Source organism: Ammodytes marinus (assembly GCF_949987685.1).
Source record: "Ammodytes marinus genome assembly, chromosome: 8".
NCBI lineage: Eukaryota > Metazoa > Chordata > Actinopteri > Uranoscopiformes > Ammodytidae > Ammodytes > Ammodytes marinus.
The window spans coordinates 5,298,023-5,323,850 of NC_137212.1; the positions used below are offsets into that span (position 1 = coordinate 5,298,023).

Consider the following 25,828-nt stretch of genomic DNA (forward strand, 5'->3'; position numbering starts at 1 on the left):
GAATCTTATTATGCTAACATTGCTAAACTGAAGGCTGTAGCTTCATATTGAAAGACTTGTGATTGGTAGGCCTGTTGATCTTTTCAATCTCAGCAAGAAAACAAATGAATCAAGCAATATTTTTTTATAAAATATGAACGTATAAGTTTGAACGCATGTTGCTGTATTCTCACATCATTTCCTACCTGTTTGAGGTCCAGTCCTTTGGCCCAGGAGCACTTGTTTGGGTTGGGAACATCCTTCCACACTAACTTTTTCATCCTGGAAATAAATGAAGCAAATACAGAGGTTTAATATCTCAGTCTAAAGGCCTTTTCCCCTCCCTCCTTCCCCCACCTCTCTCTACCTCTCCCCACCTCCCATTAGCTCCCATTATCAGGTACAATTACCCTTTTGTGACCCGTTAAATGTCAAACCAATTTTTCATGGTCAGTGTCACTGCTTCCTGAATTAGAATGCACCCCTGATGTACCCATCATTTATCATTCAGGTGTCTCGGTACAAGACAAATTTGCCATAAACTGATGCCATACAATCAGTCGGCCAACCTGGTAAAAAAAATTTAATATGAAAAAATGTCTGCATGTCAAAAACAAATAATTTTGTATGAAACGTTTACTTGTCATTATAGAAGAAACAACCTTAACTCTGATTGTAAAGTTGTGAACACTGATGCTGTACAATCAATACCTGGTTGTACAAGATAAATTATTAAAAAAAACTGAAGTCTGCATCTCAAAAAAGTAATTATTTTGTAAGAAACTATTGCTGTTTATAATTAAAACCAACCTTTACTCTTTTTTTATGTTTTTTTTAATGTTGATGTATTGATTTTGTCCTTGTTGTGGACCTTACTTGTTTTGTGAGAGCACCAGAGTGACAAACAGGACGATGGCGAGGAACATGATGATCATCAGCATCATGTAGGCTGCAGGGTCTCTTCTAGTCGCTGCAACAGTGAGAAAAATACACATTAGATCTTTAATCAACAACACAATGGAAGAGCTGGTGTTTCTGTCTTCCTTAAAAGGTCCACTATGTAGCATTCAGAAATTCCTTTCTTAACACTAACGGCCTGTGACGGTAAAGTGAACTGCACACTTGAGTAGGCCTACGGGCAGAAACGTCACACACATTGGATTTCTGCTGTAAAAATTTGACCCGATTACTTTTCATATAAATAAGTGTACTGTATGTTTAAGGCAATGTAGAAAGTTAGAGAAAGTCAATTATTTCAAGTTACATTTCTAGCCAACATTATGCAATATATAATATAAATTATTTAATTAATGTTACATAGTGTACCTTTAAACACTTATATGGTTATAACAGTCAGAACACTGTCGCAAATGGAGCTTTACCTTTGGTGTACATGGGCTCTCCTTCTCTGTCAGCAAACACAGGGAACAGGTGGAAACCACAGTCCTCTGAGCCGAAGAAATCACCTGGAATCACACACACAAATCATGAGGCCTTCTTTTTCAGAGTGGACATTTGTGCAAAGTTTGAAGAAAATCCCCCAAAGTGTTCTTGAGATATAACAAGAAGGGCCAAGTGGAAAGACAACCAGAAATCATCATAATAATAATAGTAAATGGCGGTAGGCTTGCCTCTTAGATAGACGGGTCGGTCAGTGTAGGGCAGTCTGGCCCATGTATTTCCACTCATGTCTTTGTTATGATCAGAGTTCTGTTGTTGCCCTGGAGACCACTGGACCACCATAGACAGGGGGACGGAGCTGTTGTCGAGCAGAGTCCAGGACAGAGACACACAGCTGCTGTTGATCCACAGCACACTGAACAAACCCAGGGAACGACCTTGGGGATAGAAGAGAAAATAAAAGGAGTTAATGCAGTATTTTAAAGGTGCTACGAGGAACTTTTAAGTATTTCTGAAACAGTCTAATTTTTTCCTCTGAAGATCATTAATGACTGTAATGTAACAGCAAATGAGACCATCAGTGCAAAGAATTATTTTTATATAGTTTTTCTTAATGCCTTTGTCATGGGTATATACGCTCACCCAGGAACTACAGCTGGTGTAGTAAAAACTCAACCGCTTGTGTCCAAAGGTGGTGCAAGGATTAACACAAACTGAACGTCCCTTGGAGCACCTTTAAAGTGGATTTTATGCTTGGGGTTCAAGTTCTGTTAAACACAGAATAAACACAAATAGGCTACACAAATTGACTTGACAATGCAGCCTACTGTAGGTCACTGTAACTGTAGTTGAATGATGAAATACCATTGTCCAAAAAAAAAAATATATTCTTTATTTGATGTTTTGATGGTGAATGAGACCTCTCAAACTGCAAAGCCTCTGCAATATTTGAGGCAGTAGGTTGTACATACATAAACAGGTATATGAGAAGGCATTTTCAGTGTTTTCAAATCAGTAAAATATTATTTACTTTATTATTTTTTCAAGTTAATTTACTCAACAGCTGAAGTCAACACTGTGAACAGTAAGAGTGAATCATAACAGTAAAGTTTTGGGCTGAAAAACAACCACATTGAGCTAAAAGTTGGTCAAAAACCATTTTGATTAAGTAGCATACTTTCTCTGACTGACTAGGGAATAAGCTGAGTAAATGCAGACATAACAATTGCAGAGGAGTCTATGCAGGGAGGGGACATGGGATTTGCAGAGGTGGATGTGAATCATAAGCTATGGGCCATTTTGAATCAATTACTGGACTGATTGATTCCTATGCCGGTTTAGCCACTAATAATACTGAAAATGCATTTCCTAAAAATGCGTATAAGTAAGTCTGTCTACCAAACGTCTTTGCGGAAAAACAATTTTCATTCTGTCACTTAGTCATTTTAAAGAAAATTTGTTTTCTCTGAATTATGAGTAATGTGAAAGTCAGACAAAACAGACGACTGCATTTAGAAAAATAAAAAAATGTTTGCGTGCTGCTTGTAGTGCTTAAGTACCCTAACGTTAATGGAAGCAGGGATTGAATCACAGGCATTTTGGGCTCTCCGCATATCCACGACTATGGCTGTTAATGTCCCCAACTCTAACGTACATTTTTCTGTTGTGAGTTATTGTTAAGGACATGGGGAAAATCAAAGCTAGTGGCAAATTAAGACTAGACACACAAACAGTGTTTGTTTGGGCACTGGTCAATTTTGTGATTTTCAGCTATTTTTTTTAGTCTTTTTTCATACTAATAGAAACAAAAGGCACACATATACATTAAGATGTTTATTTGAGTTAACTTTGTCTGTTTGCAACTGCATTATCTCAACATTATCATTATTCCAAACCACAGACAAGCGGATGATTTGCAAAGTTTGGAAAGAAAGAACAATATTACTGGAAACCTTCACGTACATATTTTTCAGCAGTTCCAATTCAAGTAGACAAAACCCTGTCTGTCATCATTGTAAGTATTGACCATGAATCTGTCTCACTTTTTTAGACACTTTTCTTCACACCGCAATAAAAACTGAAAATCCTTTTGATCTGGGCTCCACTCTTCACGTCGTCACTGGAACATAACGGCATGTTGCAGATCATTCTCTCTTTCTTCTCTGTCTGCTTGACACTTGATCTGTGATTCTTTTTGAGGTGTTATAGTTTGATCTCATTCATATTTATGGTTTTCGATAGTGTTTTAAAACTTGCGATTTAGGTAGTTTCAAAGAATAAATCTTAAGAAAAACTCAAATGTCTGTTAAATTCTGATTTGTATCATATTTTATATGATCGGTTTTGTATATTGTTTGTCCATTGCTTACGGTTGTAATGAATAAATGTTTTCATTATTATTTAATTTTGGGTTCCTTTATATTTGTTATATACATTCGACAGAGGCAGATTGCCAACACCTTATGTCCTAACAGAATTCATTCAGAGAATAGGGGTGGCCTTCAAGGACAAGAAGCTAGTTACTAAAGATTGCATCATCCACCACTGCCTGGATAGATGGATATGGATAGATAGATAGATAGATAGATAGATAGATAGATAGATAGATAGATAGATAGATAGATAGATAGATAGATAGATAGATAGATAGATAGATAGATAGATAGATAGATAGATAGATAGATAGATAGATAGATAGATAGATAGATAGATAGATAGATAGATAGATAGATAGATAGATAGATAGATAGATAGATAGATAACTAGATAGATAGATAGATAGATAGATAGATGGACGGACGGACGGACGGACAGACGGACAGACGGATAGACTCACGTTTGGGCAGCCTGTCCAGGGTTATGTTGATGTTGTTAGCGGAGCTCCCCAGACTATTGTAAGCTTCCACAGTCACTGTCTGGACGTCCTGGTTCCACTCAAAACTGTACGAGGAAACTGGATCTATTTTCTGCCTCATCACAGAACCGCTGGCGTCCTGGTGCTGGACTATGTATCCATCCACACAGTACGATTCTCTTGATATATGGAGGTTCTGAGGGCAAAACCGAAAATTAGGAAAGTCAAGATTTTGTCGTTGTGTCTTAAAGGTGTAGTATGTGATATGCTTGATGTCAAAATCACTCCTTGCCAATATCAGTGCATATCTCATCCTGTTATGTACGTGCTGAAAACCAAAATCTGGTCTTAATACCCAGCCTAGGCTCTGTAAACTGTACCTTGAATAGCAGAGTGACATTAGTCTGGTTCCTGTACGGATCATCTTGAAGAATCCTCCAGAAATCAGGGCCACGTTCAGGAGCTGGTGAAGAGACCAAACATAGTAGAACATGAGTTAAAATCTACAAAAATGCATCAGATTTCAAATTATTCCATAGCCATTTGTTTAATCTGTTTTGAACAGTTTCCATACATAATAACTGAATTTCAGACGACGCAGTTACAAATTGAAAACTCCTTCATAAGGTTTCCAAAGTGAACATTTAAAATAAAAGTGCAAGAAATGTGTAGAGACTTAAAAATGTAAACTATCAAACAACCATGGTGTTATTTGAGATGTTGTTCTAGAGTGAAATGAATGTTGTCCAGTGTATTAATACTATTAATTATTATTCTTATTACCTCTGCTGTTGTGAGGTGAAGAGTAGACCGACTCGCTCCAGTCGCTCCAGTAGCCGGTGCCGCTGGTGTGCATGCAGCGCACCTGAACCACGAAGCCACGACACATATCCGACACAGAGACCTCCGCCCAGGGTACACGCACTGCAGGCTGCTCCTGTAGGCATCACATTTTGGTTGTTAGGTCATTTAGATACAGCATAATCCAATGAATTAGAAATACATCTGAGAATACACATCTGTTTCATATCTCTATCCACTTAAAGCTGGGGTATATGATTTCTGATTGGTCAAAGTGAAAATGAGCGGTACACTTTGACCAATCAGAGCGAGGCTCCGATTCTAAAAAAAAAAAAAAAAAAAAAAAAAAAAAATCCGATTCTCTGTTCTTATTGGCTGTTGGGACTGTCCATTCACCATTTGAGGTATTTCGATTCAAATCTCTATCCCAACTGCTATTTTCTCCCCAAATCATATACCCCAGCTTTAATTTCCTTTTCGTTCTCATTATTTTGAGTTTGGAAATTGGACATGTGCTACAAATATCCTTATTCTAAACAAAGTTAATTGGACAGCTGAGGACATACATATGGTCTCACATTTTTCTTGCTTAGTCATTTGGATAGAGGAAAAAATCTAATTAATTGGAACATCCGTTTCATCTTTTTGTCCACTTTATTTCCGTATCTTACTCATTATTTTGTGTGAGAATAATAGAACATATGCGTCCAATGTCCTAGTTTTTCCAACAGAGGACGCAAATGCAGTACGTTCTCATGTCACACTGACCAGTCAAAGCAGCCTGAGTCATTTGAGATTTGTCATATAGCCGATATCGTAGTGTTTTTTAATGTATTATCCATCCATCTATCTATCTATCTATCTATCTATCTATCTATCTATCTATCTATCTATCTATCTATCTATCTATCTATCTATCTATCTATCTATCTATCTATCTATCTATCTATCTATCTATCTATCTATCTATCTATCTATCTATCTATCTATCTATCTATCTATCTATCTATCTATCTATCTATCTATCTATTTATCTATCTTGAAACCTGAGCTACTTCTAACATGTCCGTTCTTGCTGGACAAACATTGTTTTCACAGGTAAAACATTTTAAAAGGTGATTAGATAGAAACCATTCAACCTTGACAATAATATGTCAGCAATGAATTTGAAGTGCTTTGTGCTAATCATCCTCTGGCTATTAACCCAATAGATGAATGCAAACGCTTGCATACTCTGTAGGGCATCGACTATTCATCTAGTATAAAAAATGTTTTTTGATAAAGTTTACTGAAATAGTGAAATAGCCAAAATGCGGTAAACAGGCTTACCCTCCACTCGGCGGTGGAAGGTGAGTGATAACGGAACTGACACTGTAGCCCCTCTACGGGCAGCGCTGGCGGGTCCCAGGACACACTGAGGACCCCTCTGCTCTGGGTCAATGCCTTCACATTAGTCCCTGGGTGGGGTTTCACTGGAGGGACAAGACAAGAGAGAAGAGTGCCACACAAAAATTAATTATATGTTTTAGTTTGTGTTTGTATTATTTTCACATTTTCATTTAATTGACAAAAAAAAAGAGAAGAAATGTACACCTTTGCAGTTCTTCTGAGATCAATAGTTATCAATACTTTACCCACAATATTAACAGGTTCACTCCCTTAGAATGTGTACATTAGTAATGGTTATCTATAAAGTGTAGTATCCATTTGCCCTAAAAGATTAAATAATATTTGGATATCTTAAAAGGTGGAGTCAGTCATTCTGGAGAATGCTTGTTGACACAATCACTTTTTCGTCAAAAAAGTGGCATGTTGCTCCCTTTGTTTACATAATCTTTGTTTACATACCAGTTTACAGAGCCTAGGTTGTGTATTAACACCATATTGTGAGGAAATATTCACTGAATTTAACAGAAATGGATTTTGACAACAACCATTCTTTAATTGAACAGGACACAATTCATATTTTTCAGACATTTCCACATGCTACTTCTTTTTTTTAAGCTGTAAGATATGTATCCATGTTTCTCACCATGATCTATGGGAGAGAGGTAGAGCGGTTTGGAGCGGATGGGGCCCAGGTGTGAGTTGACCTCCAGCCAGAGCTTGTAGCAGTTCATCCTGAGAGGGGAGATGGTGCAGCTCCGCCTGCCTGCAGCCTGCACACAGGACGGGCCCATCTTCCCCAGGACCTCCCCGCCTCTCTCCCTCTCCTCCATCACATCACACGGCAGGTCAGCCCACCTGAAGAGAGAGAGAAAAAAAATATATATATATATAGATTGATGTAAGCTATCCAGTATTCAGTTAAAATCAGCCCTAACATTTATCAGCTGCATGTTAAAGCTAAAGCAGGCCTTTTACAACTTTTACTTTAGTTAGTTTAACACTTTTTCTATCACTGCTCCTTCTACCACTTTTAATCAATACATCTCAAATGCCCGTTATACATCAATTATCTGATTCTAAGTTGCACAAAATAAAAGGATAAGTCGAGTTTTTTAAAACTTGGGTCTTATTTTTTGTGGTTTTTGAAAATAATTTCTAGTGACTATGATAAAATTGTCATCATCAAACTAATTTCTGAGATCTGGTAAGAAGAAACACGGCAATTCTAAGGACATAACACCTAACTTTTAACAAATTATTATTTACTATCAACACTAATTAAATGATTTAGATTTAGAAGAAGCATAGAAAGTAGGCTAGTGGGACAACTGTCAAGAAATGTAAATAAGTGCATGGTAAAAAGTAGTGTTTCACTTGGCAGTATATCAGTCAGTAACAGGAGATATCAAGTATAAACATTACATCATCGAGCATTGTGGTTTTTATATTGTGAAGTGTGGACAGTTTTATTGCTCAGATAAACTTCCTGACTTCCCACACCCATTTCCCAGGGAGTGTTCACTACAGGTGATGTCTGTTACACTGTTCATGAACTTCCAGCTATTTTGAATTGAATTAAGAATAAATTAACACAACGCTTGTACGAACATCCCGAATATACTAAATTGACAGAGACAGTTACTGAGAAAAAAAAAGAAAAAAATATAGAAATCTTTTCACTTTTTATACTTATATACTTATAACATACATACAGACATCTCCATTGAGATTGGACATACTGTAGTATATACAAAGACTAACAATTAGGCAAGAAAATAATAAACAATGAAAATATAACAGATCACAAACAATGCATAAAAAATATATAAGAAATAGTAGTAAAAGTAAGAAGAACAAGAACAAAAAACAGTAAATGAAAAAAAATAAAAAAATAAAATGTTCTTTAAATTGCTGCTTTATATTACCTGGATCTGAATTTGAGCTTCAGGCTCCACTGTTTGCTCTTCCAGCTGCATTCCATAGCATCGATATCGCCGTTGGTTACACAGTATATTTCAATGGAAGCTCCTGTAAAACACACACAGGGGGAAAAAACTCAATGTCCAAGTTAGCTACGAGGAACCTTCAGTATTTGCTGATTTTAGCGGAGAAAACCTTTGGAGAAAATCTGTAGTGTTTTAACGACACCAGTCCCAAGCGTGTGCGGGGTGTGCAATTGTTAAAGAGTGAGTGAAAGAGAGACGCCAGGATGCGTTGCGATGAGGTAATGTATTATTTATGTGTGACTATTTCAGATAAATATTGGTAATATATGACCATGGTGATGCAAAGTAAAATTGTTTTGTCTGAGTTCCGACAAAATCAGACCCGAGCAAAAGCCTAAATATTAACCATCCTATACAAAAATAGCGTGTTTTTTTCACTGATGGTCTCGTTTGCTGTTATAGGTCAGTTATGATCATCAGAGGAAAAAACCAGACTGTTTCACAAACATTTAAAAGTTCCTCGTATGAGGTTAAAGGTAGCAATAACAGATCAACAGTCACCTGAGACTGGGACTGTTTTGGTTTCATTGTTTTGCCCTCACAGTCTCCTTCCTGTCTTTGTCAACTTCAGCGGAAAACTGACGCCAAAAAAATGGTGGCACGGATCCAGACATTTAAAACATCATAGGTGACATGGGGGTTTAGACTTTCACTAAACTAAGTTTAATTACTGTAATGACATTGTTATTTCTTTGGAGGTTACTGTAAAATCAATGATTCTATGGTGGGGTCAAAATAACCCCGCTGGCATATGGTAAATATACTGTTTCCCTGCCAATCTGGATTGTGCTTGGGGGGAAAAAGTGGCAATTTGCATTCAAATTATACATTCATCTTATACAATGTGCAGATGACTATCTTATTCAATTGTTTTACTCAGACAACATTAAATACATAACTAATAATGTTTTGAGAATAAATAAGTGAACAATTTGCTATTATGGTTGTTTCCTCCACTAGTCAATAGTCAATGTATGTAAAATATGTTGGTAGGATGAGGATGTCTAATGCAGAGCCGGCCCGAGGCATAAGCGAACTAAGCGGTCGCTTAGGGCCCCCGACCGCTATTTTTTTTTTTTTAGTTTGTGTGTTTGATATTAACATCATATTATGCAAATGTGAGTTATCATACAAAAAAAGGAATCAAATGTTTTGGTCTAGATAATTAATAGCCTAAAAATGTAATCAGTTCATCTGGGAGGTAATCCTAAATTATCTGATCATGTCACATTCACATCCGTGCACAGTGTGTATTGAGTTTATTTAAAAACAATTGGAAATGGGGCTGCCCTCAGTTGCCCATGCACTATTATAGTCTATAGCCTATTCAGCCTCGTCTGTGGAAAAAAAGATACAGTAGCTGGACGACAGAGTTCTTCTGCTTCGTTCCTCTCACTGCATTTAAATGCATTCATTATATTACAGAGAATATGTCCTGTAAAAGAAAAAGAGCTCCAAGCCCAACCCAGAGGACCCTCCATAATATTTTATTTTATATTAATATTTGTATGGAAAATCCATGTGTCCTTCTTCAATAGCTTCTAATTCATCTGACCCAGTGTCTCCAAATTATTTGTTCACACAAAATTTCTCAGATTTAGCCTCTTAATTTTCCTCTCAAAGTGCACTAGATTCATGCATTTCACTTTAAAAAGGTAAAAAAAATCTCCCGGGGGGGCATACCCCCGGACCCCCCTAGGAGGGTCTGAATCTCGGCTGTCTAATATTTTCACACAGCTGCACAGTGGAGGCACTAGCACAAAACACTGGGTGTGTGAATGATATTTAACAAAGATCTATAGTTTCAGCAGCGCTAACATTGGAGAGGGGCCCCCTAATCATATTTCACTTAGGGCCCCCTGAAGGCTTGGGCCGGCTCTGGTCTAATGTAAGCTAATTTTGAATCTTGATGTATTTTCTTTGTTTTTACTATCTTTTAAATGCAATTTCTAATGTGTAATATTGATGTATGTTATGCCCCTGTAAAGCACTTTGAATGGCCTTGTGTCTGAATTGTAGCCTGGTGCTACCAGACCATCGTACTTCATTTCATTTGTACAGAAGGTCTGGCAGTGCTGTAATTGGCAAACGTTCACTCACTTGGAGGCGGGTGTCTGTTAAAGTTTAAAACTATTGGATCTGCCCAGTGCCACTCTGGATTAGCCAACCAATCGCATAACGTTTGGTCGTCACGTGTGTCATGAGCCGGCTTCTGGCAACTGAAACTGGAGCGCGACTTCGACGTCATCGTTCTCAGCCACTCGCTCGCTCTCTTCGCTGATTGGACACAGAAATTTGTTCGAGCAGAATCCCACTAATACGCCCCGTCACCAGACTGACTACTGAAGGGAAAATGAAATTTGGCCGGAAGTAGGTAGGCGGGCGCAGCCAGGCTATCTGAATTGTGCTATATAACTAAACTTGCCATGACTTGCCTTGCCTTAAGGTTGCATAATATTTAGCGTTGCTTTTACTAGTGCTCCAAATCTCACCTTCTACGTAGATCTGGCTGTATGGGATGGTCCACTGCTGAGTGCACTGCAGCAGGTCGTACATGCCAGTCTCTGACGGCCGCACTGTGATCTGGCTGACCTGGGGTGGGACACAATCATTACTCACTATGACTTTGCTTCGCTAAAAATACACAAGGAAGGAAGTCACTCAAGGAAATTATTAATTTTTTGAATTTCCGTAGAAGAACAAAAATTCCCGGAAGGAATTATTTTTTAAATCAAATGTTTTATTTAATTTTTATTTATTTATTTCTATTCTATTTTTAATTTATTTTTATTTCTATTCATTTATTTATTTTTATTTAATTTGTTTTAACAAACATACAAAGGAAAGTTGTTAGTATATTTAACGTACCCATTGGTTGACGGGATGGTACTGGCTCCTGTGAAGCCTCTTGTGGAAGTTGAGCATCCACATGGCCGTGCTGGCGTTGGTGTTGTGGTCGTTGAACACACAGTAAACCGTCACGTTCTCCCCCGGACGCGCAACCACTTTCTCAGGGATGTAGCTCACCGCTGCAAATGCACACACACACACACACACACACACACACACACACACACACACACACACACACACAAAGGTTTGTTTTAAACAAAGCATATTTAAGGAAGACACATGTAGAAAAGGCAATTTAGAATTAGAAGTAATAGAGGAAATTGAAAAAAACATCCTCAGTTTTATCAACATTTTCTGTGTAGATTTTGTTCTAATGTTCTATCGATCCATGCTGTTACCTCTTCTTGTTGTATTCAGTCTGTATTATGTGTTTTTAAATGTGTTTTTCTGAAAGTAATTTTCTATGTCTGTGGATTAGGGAGATCTGGTTGGTATATTGTTCTTGCTCTCTTTTACTTTGATAATGTGAATCATTTTGTGTATGAAAAGTGCAAAATGAATAAAGTTTGATTTGATTCTACAAAAGGAAAAAAAACTTTTGAAGTCTTTTAATGTTTATCTAACCATGTCCTTGGATGCAGCTATTCAAAACATCTGTGTGAAGTCGGACGCTCTTCCAACACAAACAAAAGAAGCATGACTCAGCAAAACAGGTGAGCAGCTCAACAATAGACAACTTTTAACTTCAAAACTTTTTCCATATCTCATCATTGTTCAAACATGTTTTTACAATGCTAATGCGCATAGAAAAAAAAAAAACTTTCCAAGAATCATCAATAGGCAGCTCTAGAACAAATTTAAGAGACCAGTCTGGATTTCTCTTCAATCTTCATCTCTACATTACTTAATGGAAATGCTCTCAATGACAATATTCTTATTGTGAATTTGGTAGAAATGTTGTCATTAGTTTATAGTATAAAATTTAAATGTTCATTCTACTCAAACATATGCCTTTAAATAGTCAAAGCGAGAGACAATTTGGAGTGTTGTTAATTTTTTTTCCAGAGCTGTATCTTCTCCAGAGTGTTAATTTAATTTCCTTTGCTGTTTTAGGACGAGATGACTGAAGACGTTTCACACCAATGACAAACAGACACTTCATTTTTTCCACCCGGATCAAGTCTCCTCATGTGATGTACAGTTGAAGAGCATATACACGCATACATGTGTACACAACACAGTCAAAAGCAAATGCCAGTATGCACACATACCCTCTAACAACACTCTTAATGGTCTGCTGAGAGGTTTTAAAGGCCTAAGTCTGATAGCATTTGAATAAGTCTAACGTTTTTTTTTTAAAAGCATAAACTAGTAACCAGTGAACCTACACTTTAAGTAATATCTGATATATTCTTTTATTTATACTGTTTATATGTGTATTTATCTGATCAAATGTTATTGTTTTAAGCTGAGGATGAATGTCGCCAATTTTGGGGATTTTTTTTTGGTTATAAAACAAATTTGATTGGACGAATAAAGTAAAGAAAAAATTAAATTGTAACATAAAGATAGCGCTATAAGAAAAGTCAGGGGTTCATTAACATATTTTATCCTTTCTTCTTGGAACCATGAATATCTGTAATATAGATATTTCTCTGTAGGCCAAAGTGGAGGATGGACCGGCTGACATTTCCAGGTATTAATCCATCCAAAAAGACACACATAACACTATGTCTGGGTCAGTTACTTTCTGCTAAATTCAATGGACCCCCTGTAGTTATTCTAAGAATTCCAAGGGAGTCACAGCCACTGATGAATATATTGAAGCCACACAAAACAATTCCTCAAAAGCTTAAAAACATATTTGCATTTTAGCTTGAACAAAGTGTATAAACAACATCAATGTAATTTTGATGTATTCTGTATCTTTCTCAATATAAACCGTTAACAGGTATTAACTTCAATGTTCTTTTATACTGTCTAGTATTTACTAATAGTACATTAGGACATGTTTCTACATGTCGAGGTATTAAAGGTGCACCAAGGAACTTTTCAGTTTGTGTTATTTCTTGCACCCCCTTTGGACAAAAGCGGTAGTGGTTTTTACCACGCCAGCTGTTGTTCCTGGGTGAGCGTACCCATGACAAAGGCATTAAGAAAAACTTTATAAAAAAAAGCATTATTTGCACTGATTGTCTCGTTTGCTGTTACATGTCATTCATGATCATCAGTGAAAAAATTGTGACTGTTAGAAGAAATATTTAAAAGTTCCTCATAGCACCTTTAAGTTGTAATTACTAAGAACTCTAAGAACATTCAAGTTCATTTATCACATTGGACTAAATTAACCTAAAAAATTTAAAAATGTAAGCGGTTCCTTATTGCCTATAAATGTCAAGACATGCACACCCATTATTTGAAACAGACCAAATGAACCTATCTGTATTAAACAGTATATTGTTCTTACTGTCGAGGTAGATGTGGTGAGGTTGGCTCCAGAGGCTCCACAGTGGAGGGGTGTCGCGGCCGGAGCAGCGAACCTGGAGGATGTAGCTCAGTTTGGGCTGAAGATCCAGAGACAAGCGGGGGTCTGGAGCAGATATCACCTGGACACATGGAAGAGAAGGAATCAACAAACACATAGGAACACACACAAATATCCAACTGATGTGTGTGAAAATGACTGATTGAAATCCATTGTAACCATTCATTTTAAAGTAGCTATGAGGAGCTTTAATTTTCTGTTGATTCTAGTGCTACCTTTGGACAAAAGCAGTGGTGTTTTTACGACACAAGTACCAGCTGCCCTAAACATTTTTGCTAGCATGTGCCGGTGCTGTGTACATTTCTTTAGGAAGCGAGTGAAAGAGAGATGGCAGGATTCCGCTGATGATCTTGTTTGCTGTTACATGTCATTTATAATCATCAGAGAAAAAATTTGACTGTTTCATAAACATTTAAAAGTTCCTTGTAGGAGTTCTAACCAAATTTTAAAAAACAAATTGAAGTTGTACCATAGGAGCATTGTGTACACGTATCTTACAGGATATCAAGACAGCAAGGGAGCCTTAAACAGTATGTCTAAAATTCTTGCCTCTGGCTGAACCATGGAGCTTGTGATCCGCGGCTTAACACTGAATAAACTATTGAATGTTAAATAGACTGTAGGAGGCTGAGAAAAGCAACTGGCCGTGAACAAGTAGCAACAAAATAAACACGTCTTGTATGTTGAAATTTGTCCTGCCCTGCTGCTGTGAAATGCAACTACGGTAAGTGTGTGTGTGTGTGTGTGTGTGTGTGTGTGTGTGTGTGTGTGTGTGTGTGTGTGTGTGTGTGTGTGTGTGTGTGTGTGTGGGCTTGTATTACTCATGTTGCTGTAAGGACATAAGGATATAAATCAGTTTGGACAGCCACATTCATTGTGACGTCTTAGTTCCGTGAATTTCTACATTTCAGGGTGGAGATCTGATTTACGGTTGGGTTAGGAGGGTTAGGCAAGTGTAGTGGTTGGGGTAAGGCTCCAGGATATGTGATAAGAAGAGATGGAAAGTGTGATAAGTGTGTGTGTGTGTGTTTATTTTTGACTGGTAACTTTCAGGTATACACACACTAGCCTTAAGACCAGTTGATTGGGAACAGGTTTGAGCCACGTAAAACGCTGAATTTATGGTCAGTGGTTAAGGTAATGGTTACTCACTACTAGTGTTTGTTTCTCTACAACATGAACATAGGTCATAACCAAACTACTGTATGTTCTTTAACACTTGAAAGTATATTTTCACTTCTGCTTTTCAAGCATCATGAACTCTTGTTATTTTGCATAATTACTAATTGCATCATTTGTTATTAAATGCTATAGAGTTGCTACTTGCTAACTCAACTCTGCACTTACATTGCAGCTTATTAATAATAATAATGATAACAATAATATATTATAGTATTTATATGCACTTTTTTGGAGGGCACTCAAAGACGCTTTACATAAAAAGAAACAAAAAAGAAAAAACTGAAAATGAAATATAGGGTTTTCAGAGGAGCCATGTCTCATATTGTTGTTACCTGCCAGGTTGGGTGAGTGGTGTTGGAGGAGTATCGGACCTCATATCTCAGCGGGGCAGAGCCAGAGTCTGCCGGGACGTCCCAGTGTAGAATCAGCTCTGCCTCGATGGTCTGAGTGTGAGACAGGTTGACTGGAGGACCGGGTCTCACTGTGCAGACAGAGAACACATCAAGGTTCAAGGTTCAAGGTTTTTATTAAATGTCCCACGAGGGCAAATTTGTGTACAGCAGGAGAAGTTTAACGACACACGACAAATAAGACATCAGGACACAATAACACAACAATATATACACAAGTATATACACAAGCCTGAGGAGACACAAAGTGCATTAAAATAAAGTGCCAGGAAATAAAAAAATTAAAACAAGTAAAAATAAAAGTCATCAACATCTCAAGATATAAAAAATTAAAATAAATACAAATAAAAGTCATCAGCGACACATCATCTCAAAAACAGTGTATATAAGTATGTACACCAATGTAAAGGACACCACTATTGCTTCAACATTTAATTAAAGGTTACTACATCCTATGGATCGATAGAATAACAGTACAACAATTGAATTTTTTTAATTACAATATCTGATATAAAAAATAATAATAACAGGTTTTAAAGCTCCGCTGTGCAGCCTAAAATGAACTTATTATAGCTTACAGTACGTTCCTAGTATGTACTCGAAACACCACTGTAGATCTTAAGATGGCATTTACTTTAAATGACTCTTTATCATAATCCAATAAAGATCGATACTTCCCTAGTCCTTATGGCGGGATTAGCAATATTAAATAAATCAATCAATCATGTCTTGAGTGCGGAGTTAATAAAAAAAACTATTTTAATTGAATGTCTCTTCTTGGAGTGAACTACAATATCACGTTGCTTCAACTTTACAAATAAGCTATAAGACGCTAATGCACGTAAATGTCAGTGAGTGGATTTTTGATTATTATTTCTTTTTAATATTCAAAGAATCCTCCTTCCATTGAGTTTAATATTTAATACAGAATGACCATATCCGGACCGGTGGTTATCAGAGGCGTGTTTCAACCCAGACTATTGTTTACTGTAATTCACTTCATTCAGACGGGCGTAGCAACCCTGAGAACAATATCAAAGTTTATCTCTCGATGGTGACGCATAGAGAAGGAGATAATTGAGTTTGATGAAGCCACAGCGATGCCTTCAGGGACAGAAGGGATTACTCAATGCTATGAGTAATCGCTCAACTATCTATTTATTCAGACAGCGGCGCTCACATGAAAGGAAAGAAAAGCTTTTGATTATCTTACTGACATGTATGTTGAGGAGAAGCAACACTAATTACTTCGCTAATGTAATGTAATGTCAATGGTGGTGGATCATAGCATGCTGCCTTTAGTTCAGTTTACTGTGCTGTCAAAACTGTAAAACAGATAATCAAGGATGCTTTAATTGTATGTTTTTTTTAGGAATATTAGCTGAAAAATCATTGCTATAAGGCCACAATATAAAAAATCAGAGTACGCTACCATTAATATAGCCCATTGAAGTTAATAAAATATATACAGTATTTTTACAATCAATAGTTAAGTATGTTATTTAAAAGTAGCTGAACCACCATAATACATTATATAGATACAAAATATTAGACAGCATCTATTGAGATTTAGAAAGCTAACAGAAGCTAACGGTAGCAGGAGTTTAGCTGTTTGTTTTCTATCAATCTTCAAATGCTATAAAGCGTCTGTTGTCTTTTGAGCGACAGAGCAGTTGACATAGGAAATGTTCTAGTACATATTTACAGTTGAATCTGAACGCTGTGTTCAGCAAACGGTTGCAAGACAAATAGTTCATCGCTACTTAAACATGCATTTAAACATGTTATGTACATTTAAATATACATTTAACTGTCGAGAAATATTGACTTAAAAAGAAAACTGAACTAAAACAAACAATATAAAATGCAAACGGTTCCAGGAACTCAGATATGAGTTTGCAACTTTCCTTGGTCTAACATTGGGCTACATCTAATCTTTGGGGCTTTGAATTGTTTTTCAGACAAAACTAAACACCTGATTATGTAAAAAAAATTATAATGATTTTTTATTTGAATTTTATTGTGTTTTGTAAACAAGAAATCAATAAAAAATGTATTGATTGATTAATCAATAATGCAACAAAAAAAAATCAGTTGCAGCCGTACTGTTGTCTAGGCTACACATTTTTTTTAAATATTACTCAAAATGACCTAAACCTCTTTCTGAAATGCTTATACAGACATTTTATTTAAATGTTTTGATTGAAAGCTATATTAGGATATGTAGAGTAAAGTTCATAAGGTCTACATATCACATGCAAAGCGATGACTAAACAATGTCCAACTGATGTACCAAAACATCCTTCCCCAACACTGGCAACGCTGGAATATCCAAATGAACAACATTTAGTTCCTTCTCAGTGTCTGCTATGCTCAGTTCAACAGAAAGGTTGAACAAACACAGCATGGAAAGTCCTTCTCTATCACTGGGGAGATCTCACAGCTGGGCACACACACACACACATGCGCACACACACACACACACACACACACACACACACACACACACACACACACACACACACACACACACACACACACACACACTCAAAGACAAACTTAAACACAGAAGGCCATTGCTACATTCAACTATTCTATATTCTAGTCACGTCTGACAGTCAGCGCTTAGTAAAACTCTTTCTCCTTATCTGACCAGATTAATCTCCTTGAAGGCGAAGTTGGAACATTTAGTTGTTGTGAACACCGAGTCCTCTCCATACATGGCTGCATTTATACTCCCAACTCTAATGCCAGTAATTTAGCTACTTTTTGGGGTTAAAGAAAAAAACGTAAATGCTGGGAACTTGCCTCTATTGAGATGTTTGGGTATTAAGTCGGTAACTGATACACAAGGTCACAGAAACCTCAGAAATATTACAAAATTAATCGTCTGGGGGAGGGGCTGTGGCGAAGTGGATAGGGTGGTTGACCCGCAACTATAGGGTCGGTGGTTTGATCCCCAGTCTCCCCGCCACATGTCGAAGTGTCCCTGAGCAAGACACTGAACCCTAAATGTCTCCTTGATAGTTAGCCAGCAACCTGCGTGGTAGCTGCTGCTGCTATCGGTGTATGAATGTGTGCTCCAGTTGTAAGTCGCTTTGGATAAAAAGCGTCTGATAAATAACATGTAATGTAGTGTAAAAATGTCCGGACACTTAAGCCAAGACACTACCGACAAACAACCGACAATAACGGCCATTATCTCAAAATAACTTTTTTTTAAATACTCTGAACCGAAAATCTCATTTTCTAAAGCACTTACATCAACTAAACTTTCCATAATCATTCTTCGATTATGATTAGGAGTTGTTCACATGTTGTTTATTGTCTGACTTATGATGCAATGTGTTCTTAAAAACATGCAGAAAAGGCTTTATTTCTTAGATGACTGGAAAACATACTGTATAACTAGTACTATCATACATCAAAGAAAGAACAAGACAAACACATAACCCCTCTCTTACCAGGTCGGGCAGGAACTCGTAGTAGGACTGGCGTTGCTACGGTGTTGGAAATGCTGACGGTTACCGCGGTCACAAAGCTCTTCTTATCGTCAAGAGCGACGGAGCACACGAAGGAATCCTCCGCTTCACAGTTCACTGGATTATCAGATCCTGTGTCCTCATTCTGGGGCCTGGGAAATAAGTAAGCAACATACTTAAGTCAAGCTGTTTCTGAGTGGATGTAGTGTGTGTAGGAAAATATAGTAACTGTATTCAAATGATGTACTTAAACTAAATATCCCACTGTGTGTGAATTGGTCAAAAGTAGCAAAAATACAGGATAAGTTTTAAGTTAAGTTTTTTTTTTCAGTTTATTGATTTATTATCAGAGGCAAAATTCCCTTCCTAGGGGGCGCCCTTAGCTCAGTTGGTAGGGCGTCCCCCCCATGGGCCTCGGCCAGCAGCGGACCCGGGTTCGATTCCAGCCAGCGGTCGTTCTCTGCATGTCACTCGCCTCTCTGCCCCATTTCAACTCTGTCCCTACACTATCAATAAAGCATAAAAATGCCAAAAAAAAAAAATTCCCTTCCATCTGTGTCCTTCTGGGGCCTGGGAAATGGAAACGCAAAATACTTTAGTCAACTTCTTATAAGTAACAATTACGTCTATCCATTAGAGCTGTTTTCTCTGTGGAAAATATAAAAACCAAATTTAAATAATGCACTCAAAATGAAATATCCCAACGTGTGTGAATCTGTGAGGTTTATCTGCACACATTCAACCGCATAAAGTCTGATAAAAAAACGTATGACATATCTTATAGTGTTTGTTAGATCAGGGTATATTGGTTTCTTTGTCCAGGCCGCAATAAAAGCAAGCTGGAACCTGTTTGATATCAAACAGCTTCCCCTCTAGTGATCAGGGTAAACATACTTAACCCCCCAGTAAACTGTCGGGAAAGGTTCACACACACACACACACACACACACACACACACACACACACACACACACACACACACACACACGCACACACACACACATACACACACACACACACACACACACACACACACACACACACACACACACACACACACACACACACACCCTCTGATGGGAAATAAACACATAAAAAAGGGAAAGGTTCCGATCAGAATAAAACGCACACACACACACACACACACACACACACACACACACACACAGGAAAGAAAGAAACAAAATAGTGTGTCGTTTCGTTCATACTCACAACAGCCTCTGTAAACTGATGGCCATGACTGCACCATCCAGCCTGGTTGGTGTCCGGCCTTTATTCTGCAGGTCACAGGTTAGATTCTCCCACGTCTCATCTATGGTGCAGCGTATGTCCACACAGGAGCCTGATGGGGAATCATATTTGCATATTAGTGGCTCGATCAATGTTATATGTCACTGTGACCTCCCTATGCTCCAACAGCCTAATTTAATATTCTGAGAACTATGTCTTTGCTTTGAAACCAAACTGAGTGAAAATCTAAAGCAAGGAGATGTTTGGTGATGGAGCTCGTAAAGGGAAGAAAGAGGATTCTAAATAGTTTAAGAAAGAATTACTTAGCTATTATTACTAAGGTTCAATGCCCAAGGTTACTTTGCATTCCTACCCTATCCATATTAAAACGCATATAGTGGAATAAAATATCCGAACACACAACTAGAATGTATAGCTATATAAAACATAAGTAAAACAGAGTAAAAAGACAATAACAGAAAGCAGAGACCAGTTAAAAGGCTAAAAACCCCAGAAGTGCAATCAATTTAAGGAACAAATAAATGTAAGACATAAAAATGCAGGGGGCAGTATTTCCTGTAGTTACATCATTTGCAAAGCAGCAAAAAAAAATGCCAACATGCTAAATAAAGGCAAAAATATGTATGTCATGCATTTTGTCTCGAGCAGGACTAGCCAAAAGCCCCAATACTAAAGTGTGTTTGCTCAAAGCTAATGCTGTAAACAAACAATCATACACACAAATATGAATCAACACTTGGGACTGTCTAGGGCCTCATAAACCATCAGGAGGGCACAGCACAGCCCTTTAACTTACGTATCTAATTATCATTGCTTTGTCATTAAGCTGAAGGTCTGAGCTAATTAAACCGGGCGTCACAGATCGATGCAAACAAACAAATCTTCCACACCTCCCTCTGGTCTTATTGCCTCATCATCCCCTTGTTGACAATAGACAATAGCATCTTACCATTATGACTCGCTGGAAATGCTTTTTAAACTCGACAAAACTGTGTGTGTGTGTGTGTGTGTGTGTCTGCATATAGTGTGTGTGTGTTTGTGCGTGTGTCTTCTTGCCTTCTCTCTCCTTTGTCGAAAGTAACAACTGCTTTGAAACAATGATGAATGACAATCTTTGTGAGCCAGATCACGTTGTGAATTGATCACAGCAAAAGACGCCACACACACACACACACACACACACACACACACACACACACACACACACACACACACACACACACACACACACACACACACACACACACACACACACACACACACACACACATGACCAGGGGCTTGGCAGCGACATCAATGCAGCCATTAAAACTTAATGAGCCTTTCAGTGTGATCTTTGGGGACATCTTTATCACCTACAAGTGACGCTATAGCGCGGGCAGAATTACTATTAGTCAATGCTGCACTAACCCTGCCCGCTGTTTGTACTGATGAGCAGAAGCCACATTATACACATACCCTCCTGCTGTGTGATGTTAGCAAAAGTGCTTCTTAAAGGTGCAGTGTGTAGTTTTTTGGCATTTATTTCTGAACAGAATTGGTAGAAATGGAATATAATATCCATTAGAGGTTAGCAAGGGAGCGTTACAATCTAGAACTTTTCCCACTTGATGCCACTAAATATTCGGCATGAATAGGCAACTAGCGGTGAGATTCTAGATTGCAACGCTCCCTTGCTAACTAACCCCTCACGTTCGGAGGTATTACAGAAACTAGGGTAACCTCCAAGGACAAGAAGGTAGTTACTTAAGATGGCATCATCCACCACTGCCTCAACAGACTATACACTAATTAAAACATACTTATAAATATAAAATTCTATTTATTTCAGGTCTGTTAAAAAAATGCCAATAAAATGTATACACTGCACCTTTAAGTAACTCGACAGGCCTTGAAAAGCTGAAATACTTCATAATCTATGGAGGACATCTCTAAACATGGTATATGTATATTTCACATAACTCAAAAAGCACATGAATAATTCCTTTTTCAAGTAAAAGTTTTTAAATATCAATATTGAATGAATTCTTACCGTTAGATGACTCTCGATGTTGTGATTCGTGTGTGGAGTTCTTGAAGTAGCACCGTGTATAGAGTGGGAGTGGGTTTGATTCAGTTTGGTTTGATTGAGAGCGGTTAGTCCCCGGTGTGTGTGTATCTGCGTCCCCCTCTGCAGTGAGGCGGGCTGGGGGTGAGTCACAGCACAGCTCAGCCTGCCATGGGACCTCCAGGATAACCTCCAAATCAGAGTCCAAACACTCCACACCTGAACACATAGAGGAGGGAGGGGGACACTTTACTCAAATATGATGTCATCAAAAGAAGAAAAACTGATACATCTTAAAGGTCATGTTATGCTAATTTTCAGGTTCAAAATTGTAATTTGGCATTTCTACTAAAACATTTTGTAGGGGTGTATAGTAATATTTGAGAGGGTTGTTTTATTCTCATTATTTAGGAGTCTCTAGTAAGGGACACTTTACTCAAATATGATGTCATCGAGAGTGGGGGAAACAGATCAATCTTTAAGGTCACAGATTATGCTCATTTTCAGGTTCAAAATTGTAATATGGCATTTCCACAACAAAAAAAATGTTAGTGGTGTATAGTCAATGAAAGAGGGTTGTTTTATTCTCATTATTTGGTAGTGTCAACAAATGAAAAAGGGTCAAGTCAAGTCACATTACAGTCAAGTTGAGTATCTTGCAGATTAAGAAAAAAAATAAATTTGATATTTAGAAATCAAATCAGTTGTGTTAATATCATGCAACCCAATATCACAAAAAATAAGTTATTTTAAATGTCTCATTGAAATAAGTGGCTGCTGCCTTGTAGTTTCAATGAGAAATTATCAATTTGAGCAGATTGCATGAAGTTTAAACATTAATCAAACATATCTCCATAAATAGTCTTTAAATAGTAAGTAGAGTGAATGGAACTAAATGACAGGAAGGGCGGTGAAAGAAGAACATACGGTTATGTTCAGGTCAAACCGAACTTAGATCGTTCTTTTTTTGTTTCTGTTCCCTAAAAAGTTTTGCAATATCAACGACTTTCTCTGACATATCCTGCATGTAATATGGTATTTTAAGATTAAACCAATGGCTTTAAAGGTGGACTATCAAAAATCTGGTGTTAATACACAGCCTAGGCTCTGTAATCTGGTATTTAACCAAACGGGGGCCTTCTATAGCTAGAAACATACCAGTTTACAGAGCCTAGGCTGTGTATTAACACTGGAGGTTTCCCCCCACACACACACTATACCGACAGATAGCGGATCGTGAGGAGATATTCACTGATTTTGGTAAAAATTATTTGACAACAAGAACTCTCCAGAATCACTGCCTGCACCTTTAATTAAAAGTGTGTTTCTCCAGAGAAGAAAAAGAGACTTTGTTAGTACAGACATATTATTATTGGTCAACGTACTACAATATATATTGTCAAAGAAGAGAGCAGCGCTTTTTCATTTTGGTTGTTTTGACCATCGGCTGCATAGGGGAAATCTGTCAGTAAATCTCAAGGAATCAAGTGTCAATATTGGTCTGAGGCTGCTGTGTCCTGTGTTAAGATTTCAAGATTGTAAGACTAGCATCGTCATCTGAGAAGGCCACATTCACAAACAGTTCAAGTGTGTGCAATATAGAAAGGTGTATAGACAAATCAACCTTGGCAAGACTGCAGTGTGCTGCAAGATTAATATAATATGTGAGGTTGAATATAATATCTTGTGCCTTCCAATTACGTTTTTTAACCATTCTCGAGTTAGCTTATCTGTTAACTCCAAATACAGACAGGTCATACGTGAATAATTTTTTAAGGGAAAATGAGTACACAAAGTGGAAGAATATGTTGCAAAGACAAAGCTGAGATTCTAAGGTCACAAATGTTGAGTTGAAGGTGGAACTCACCGTGAGACAGTAGGACAATCTGAATCAGGACGGTCAACATCACAGACCCAAACCTGAGGAGAGAGAGAGAGGGGGATGAGCAATGAATGGATGGATGGATGGATGGATGGATAGAGAGACAGAGAAAGACATTGAGATTGCGCCTCTACAAAGAGCACAAACCTTAGCAAACCTTAAACACTAAACACTGGTATACAGACAGTGAGTGAATAGGGTAATCAAAGGAACTAGTACCTGATTTAGGGTCGCTGTATGAAGATCAATTAATTTCAGGTTCAAGTAGATTTACATTGGACTATAGCGTTAGTGCTGCTTGCTCAAACACAACATGCATTATACAGTATCTCACAAAAGTGAGTACACCCCTCACATTTCTTCACATTTTTCTTTATATCTTTCCATGGGACAACACTGAATAAATGACACTTTGATACAATATAAAGTAGTCAGTGTACAGCTTGTATAACAGTGTAAATTTACTGTCCCCTCAAAATAACTCGACACACAGCCATTAATGTCTAAACTGCTGGCAACAAAAGTGAGTACACCCCTTAGAAAAAAAATACAAATTGAGCCCAAAGTGTAAATATTTTGTGTGGCCACCATTATTTTCCAGCACTGCCTTAACCCTCTTGGGCATGTAGTTCACTAGAGCTTCACAGGTTGCAACTGGAACCCTCTTCCACCCATTTATGACAGCATCACAGAGCTGGTGGATATTAAAGACCTTGCGCTCCTCCACCTTCCGTTTGAGGATGCCCCAAAGATGCTCAATAGGGTTTAGGTCTGGAGACATGCTTGGCCAGGCCATAACCTTTACCCTCAGCTTTTTTAGCAAGCCACTGGTCGTCTTGGAGGTGTGTTTGGGGTCGTTATCATGTTGCAATACCACCCTGCGGCCCAGTTTACGAAGGTTGAGTGCACATGGTCAGCGTCGTACACAGAGGTTGGCTTTGGAAAATAGACGTATGAGTGCTGCCAGCATTGCTGAAGGGCTTGAAGGGGTGGGGGGTCAACCTGTCAGTGCTCAGACCATACGCCGCACTCTGCATCATACTGGTCTGCATGGCTGTCATCCCAGAAGGAAGCCTATTCTAAAGATGATGCACAAGAAACCCCACAAAAAGTTTGCTGAAGACAAACAGACTACGGACATGGATTACTGCAACCATGTCCTGTGGTCTGATGAGACCAAAATACATTTATTTGGTTCAGATGGTGTTAAGAGTGTGGAGCGGCAACCAGGTGAGGAGTACAAAGACAAGTGTGTCTTGCCTAGAGTCAAGCATGGTGGTTGGAGTGTCATGGTCTGGGGCTGCATGAGTGCTGCCAGCACTGGGGATCTACAGTTCATTGAATTCTAACATGTACTGTGACATACTGAAGCAGAGCATGATCCCCTCCCTTCATAAACTGGGCCGCAGGGCAGTACTGCAACATGATAACGACCCCAAACACCCCTCCGAACGACCACTGGCTTGCTAAAGAAGCTGAGGGTAAAGGTTATGGACTGGCCAAGCATGTCTCCAGTCTTAAACCCTATTGAGCATCTTTGGGGCATCCTAAAACGGGAGATGGAGGAGCGCAAGGACTCTAATATCCACCAGCTCCTTGATGTCGTCATGAATGGGTAGAAGAGGGTTCCAGTTGCAACCTGTGAAGCTCTAGTGAACTACATGCCCAAGAGGGTTAAGGTAGTGCTAGAAAATAATGATGGCAAAACAAAATATTGACACTTTGGGCCCAATTTGGAAATTTTTT

General features: G+C 38.1%; 1 protein-coding gene across 1 annotated transcript in view; it reads right to left on the minus strand.

Annotated features, from left to right (window-relative positions):
- The window catches only part of lepr (leptin receptor), a 34,882-nt gene that overhangs the window by 2,996 nt on the left and 6,058 nt on the right, over nt 1-25,828 (minus strand). Inside the window, exons 3-20 of the mRNA XM_080033204.1 lie at nt 24,068-24,120; nt 22,186-22,419; nt 20,115-20,244; nt 18,885-19,054; nt 15,343-15,491; nt 13,751-13,889; nt 11,299-11,459; nt 10,923-11,022; nt 8,350-8,452; nt 7,068-7,279; nt 6,365-6,507; nt 5,018-5,171; nt 4,615-4,697; nt 4,217-4,430; nt 1,611-1,817; nt 1,362-1,445; nt 856-949; nt 186-261 (exon numbers count right to left, since the gene is read on the minus strand). Coding sequence (XP_079889330.1) covers nt 186-261; nt 856-949; nt 1,362-1,445; nt 1,611-1,817; nt 4,217-4,430; nt 4,615-4,697; nt 5,018-5,171; nt 6,365-6,507; nt 7,068-7,279; nt 8,350-8,452; nt 10,923-11,022; nt 11,299-11,459; nt 13,751-13,889; nt 15,343-15,491; nt 18,885-19,054; nt 20,115-20,244; nt 22,186-22,419; nt 24,068-24,120 — 2,506 coding nt within the window. The remainder of the gene's footprint in view (nt 1-185; nt 262-855; nt 950-1,361; nt 1,446-1,610; nt 1,818-4,216; nt 4,431-4,614; nt 4,698-5,017; nt 5,172-6,364; nt 6,508-7,067; nt 7,280-8,349; nt 8,453-10,922; nt 11,023-11,298; nt 11,460-13,750; nt 13,890-15,342; nt 15,492-18,884; nt 19,055-20,114; nt 20,245-22,185; nt 22,420-24,067; nt 24,121-25,828) is intronic.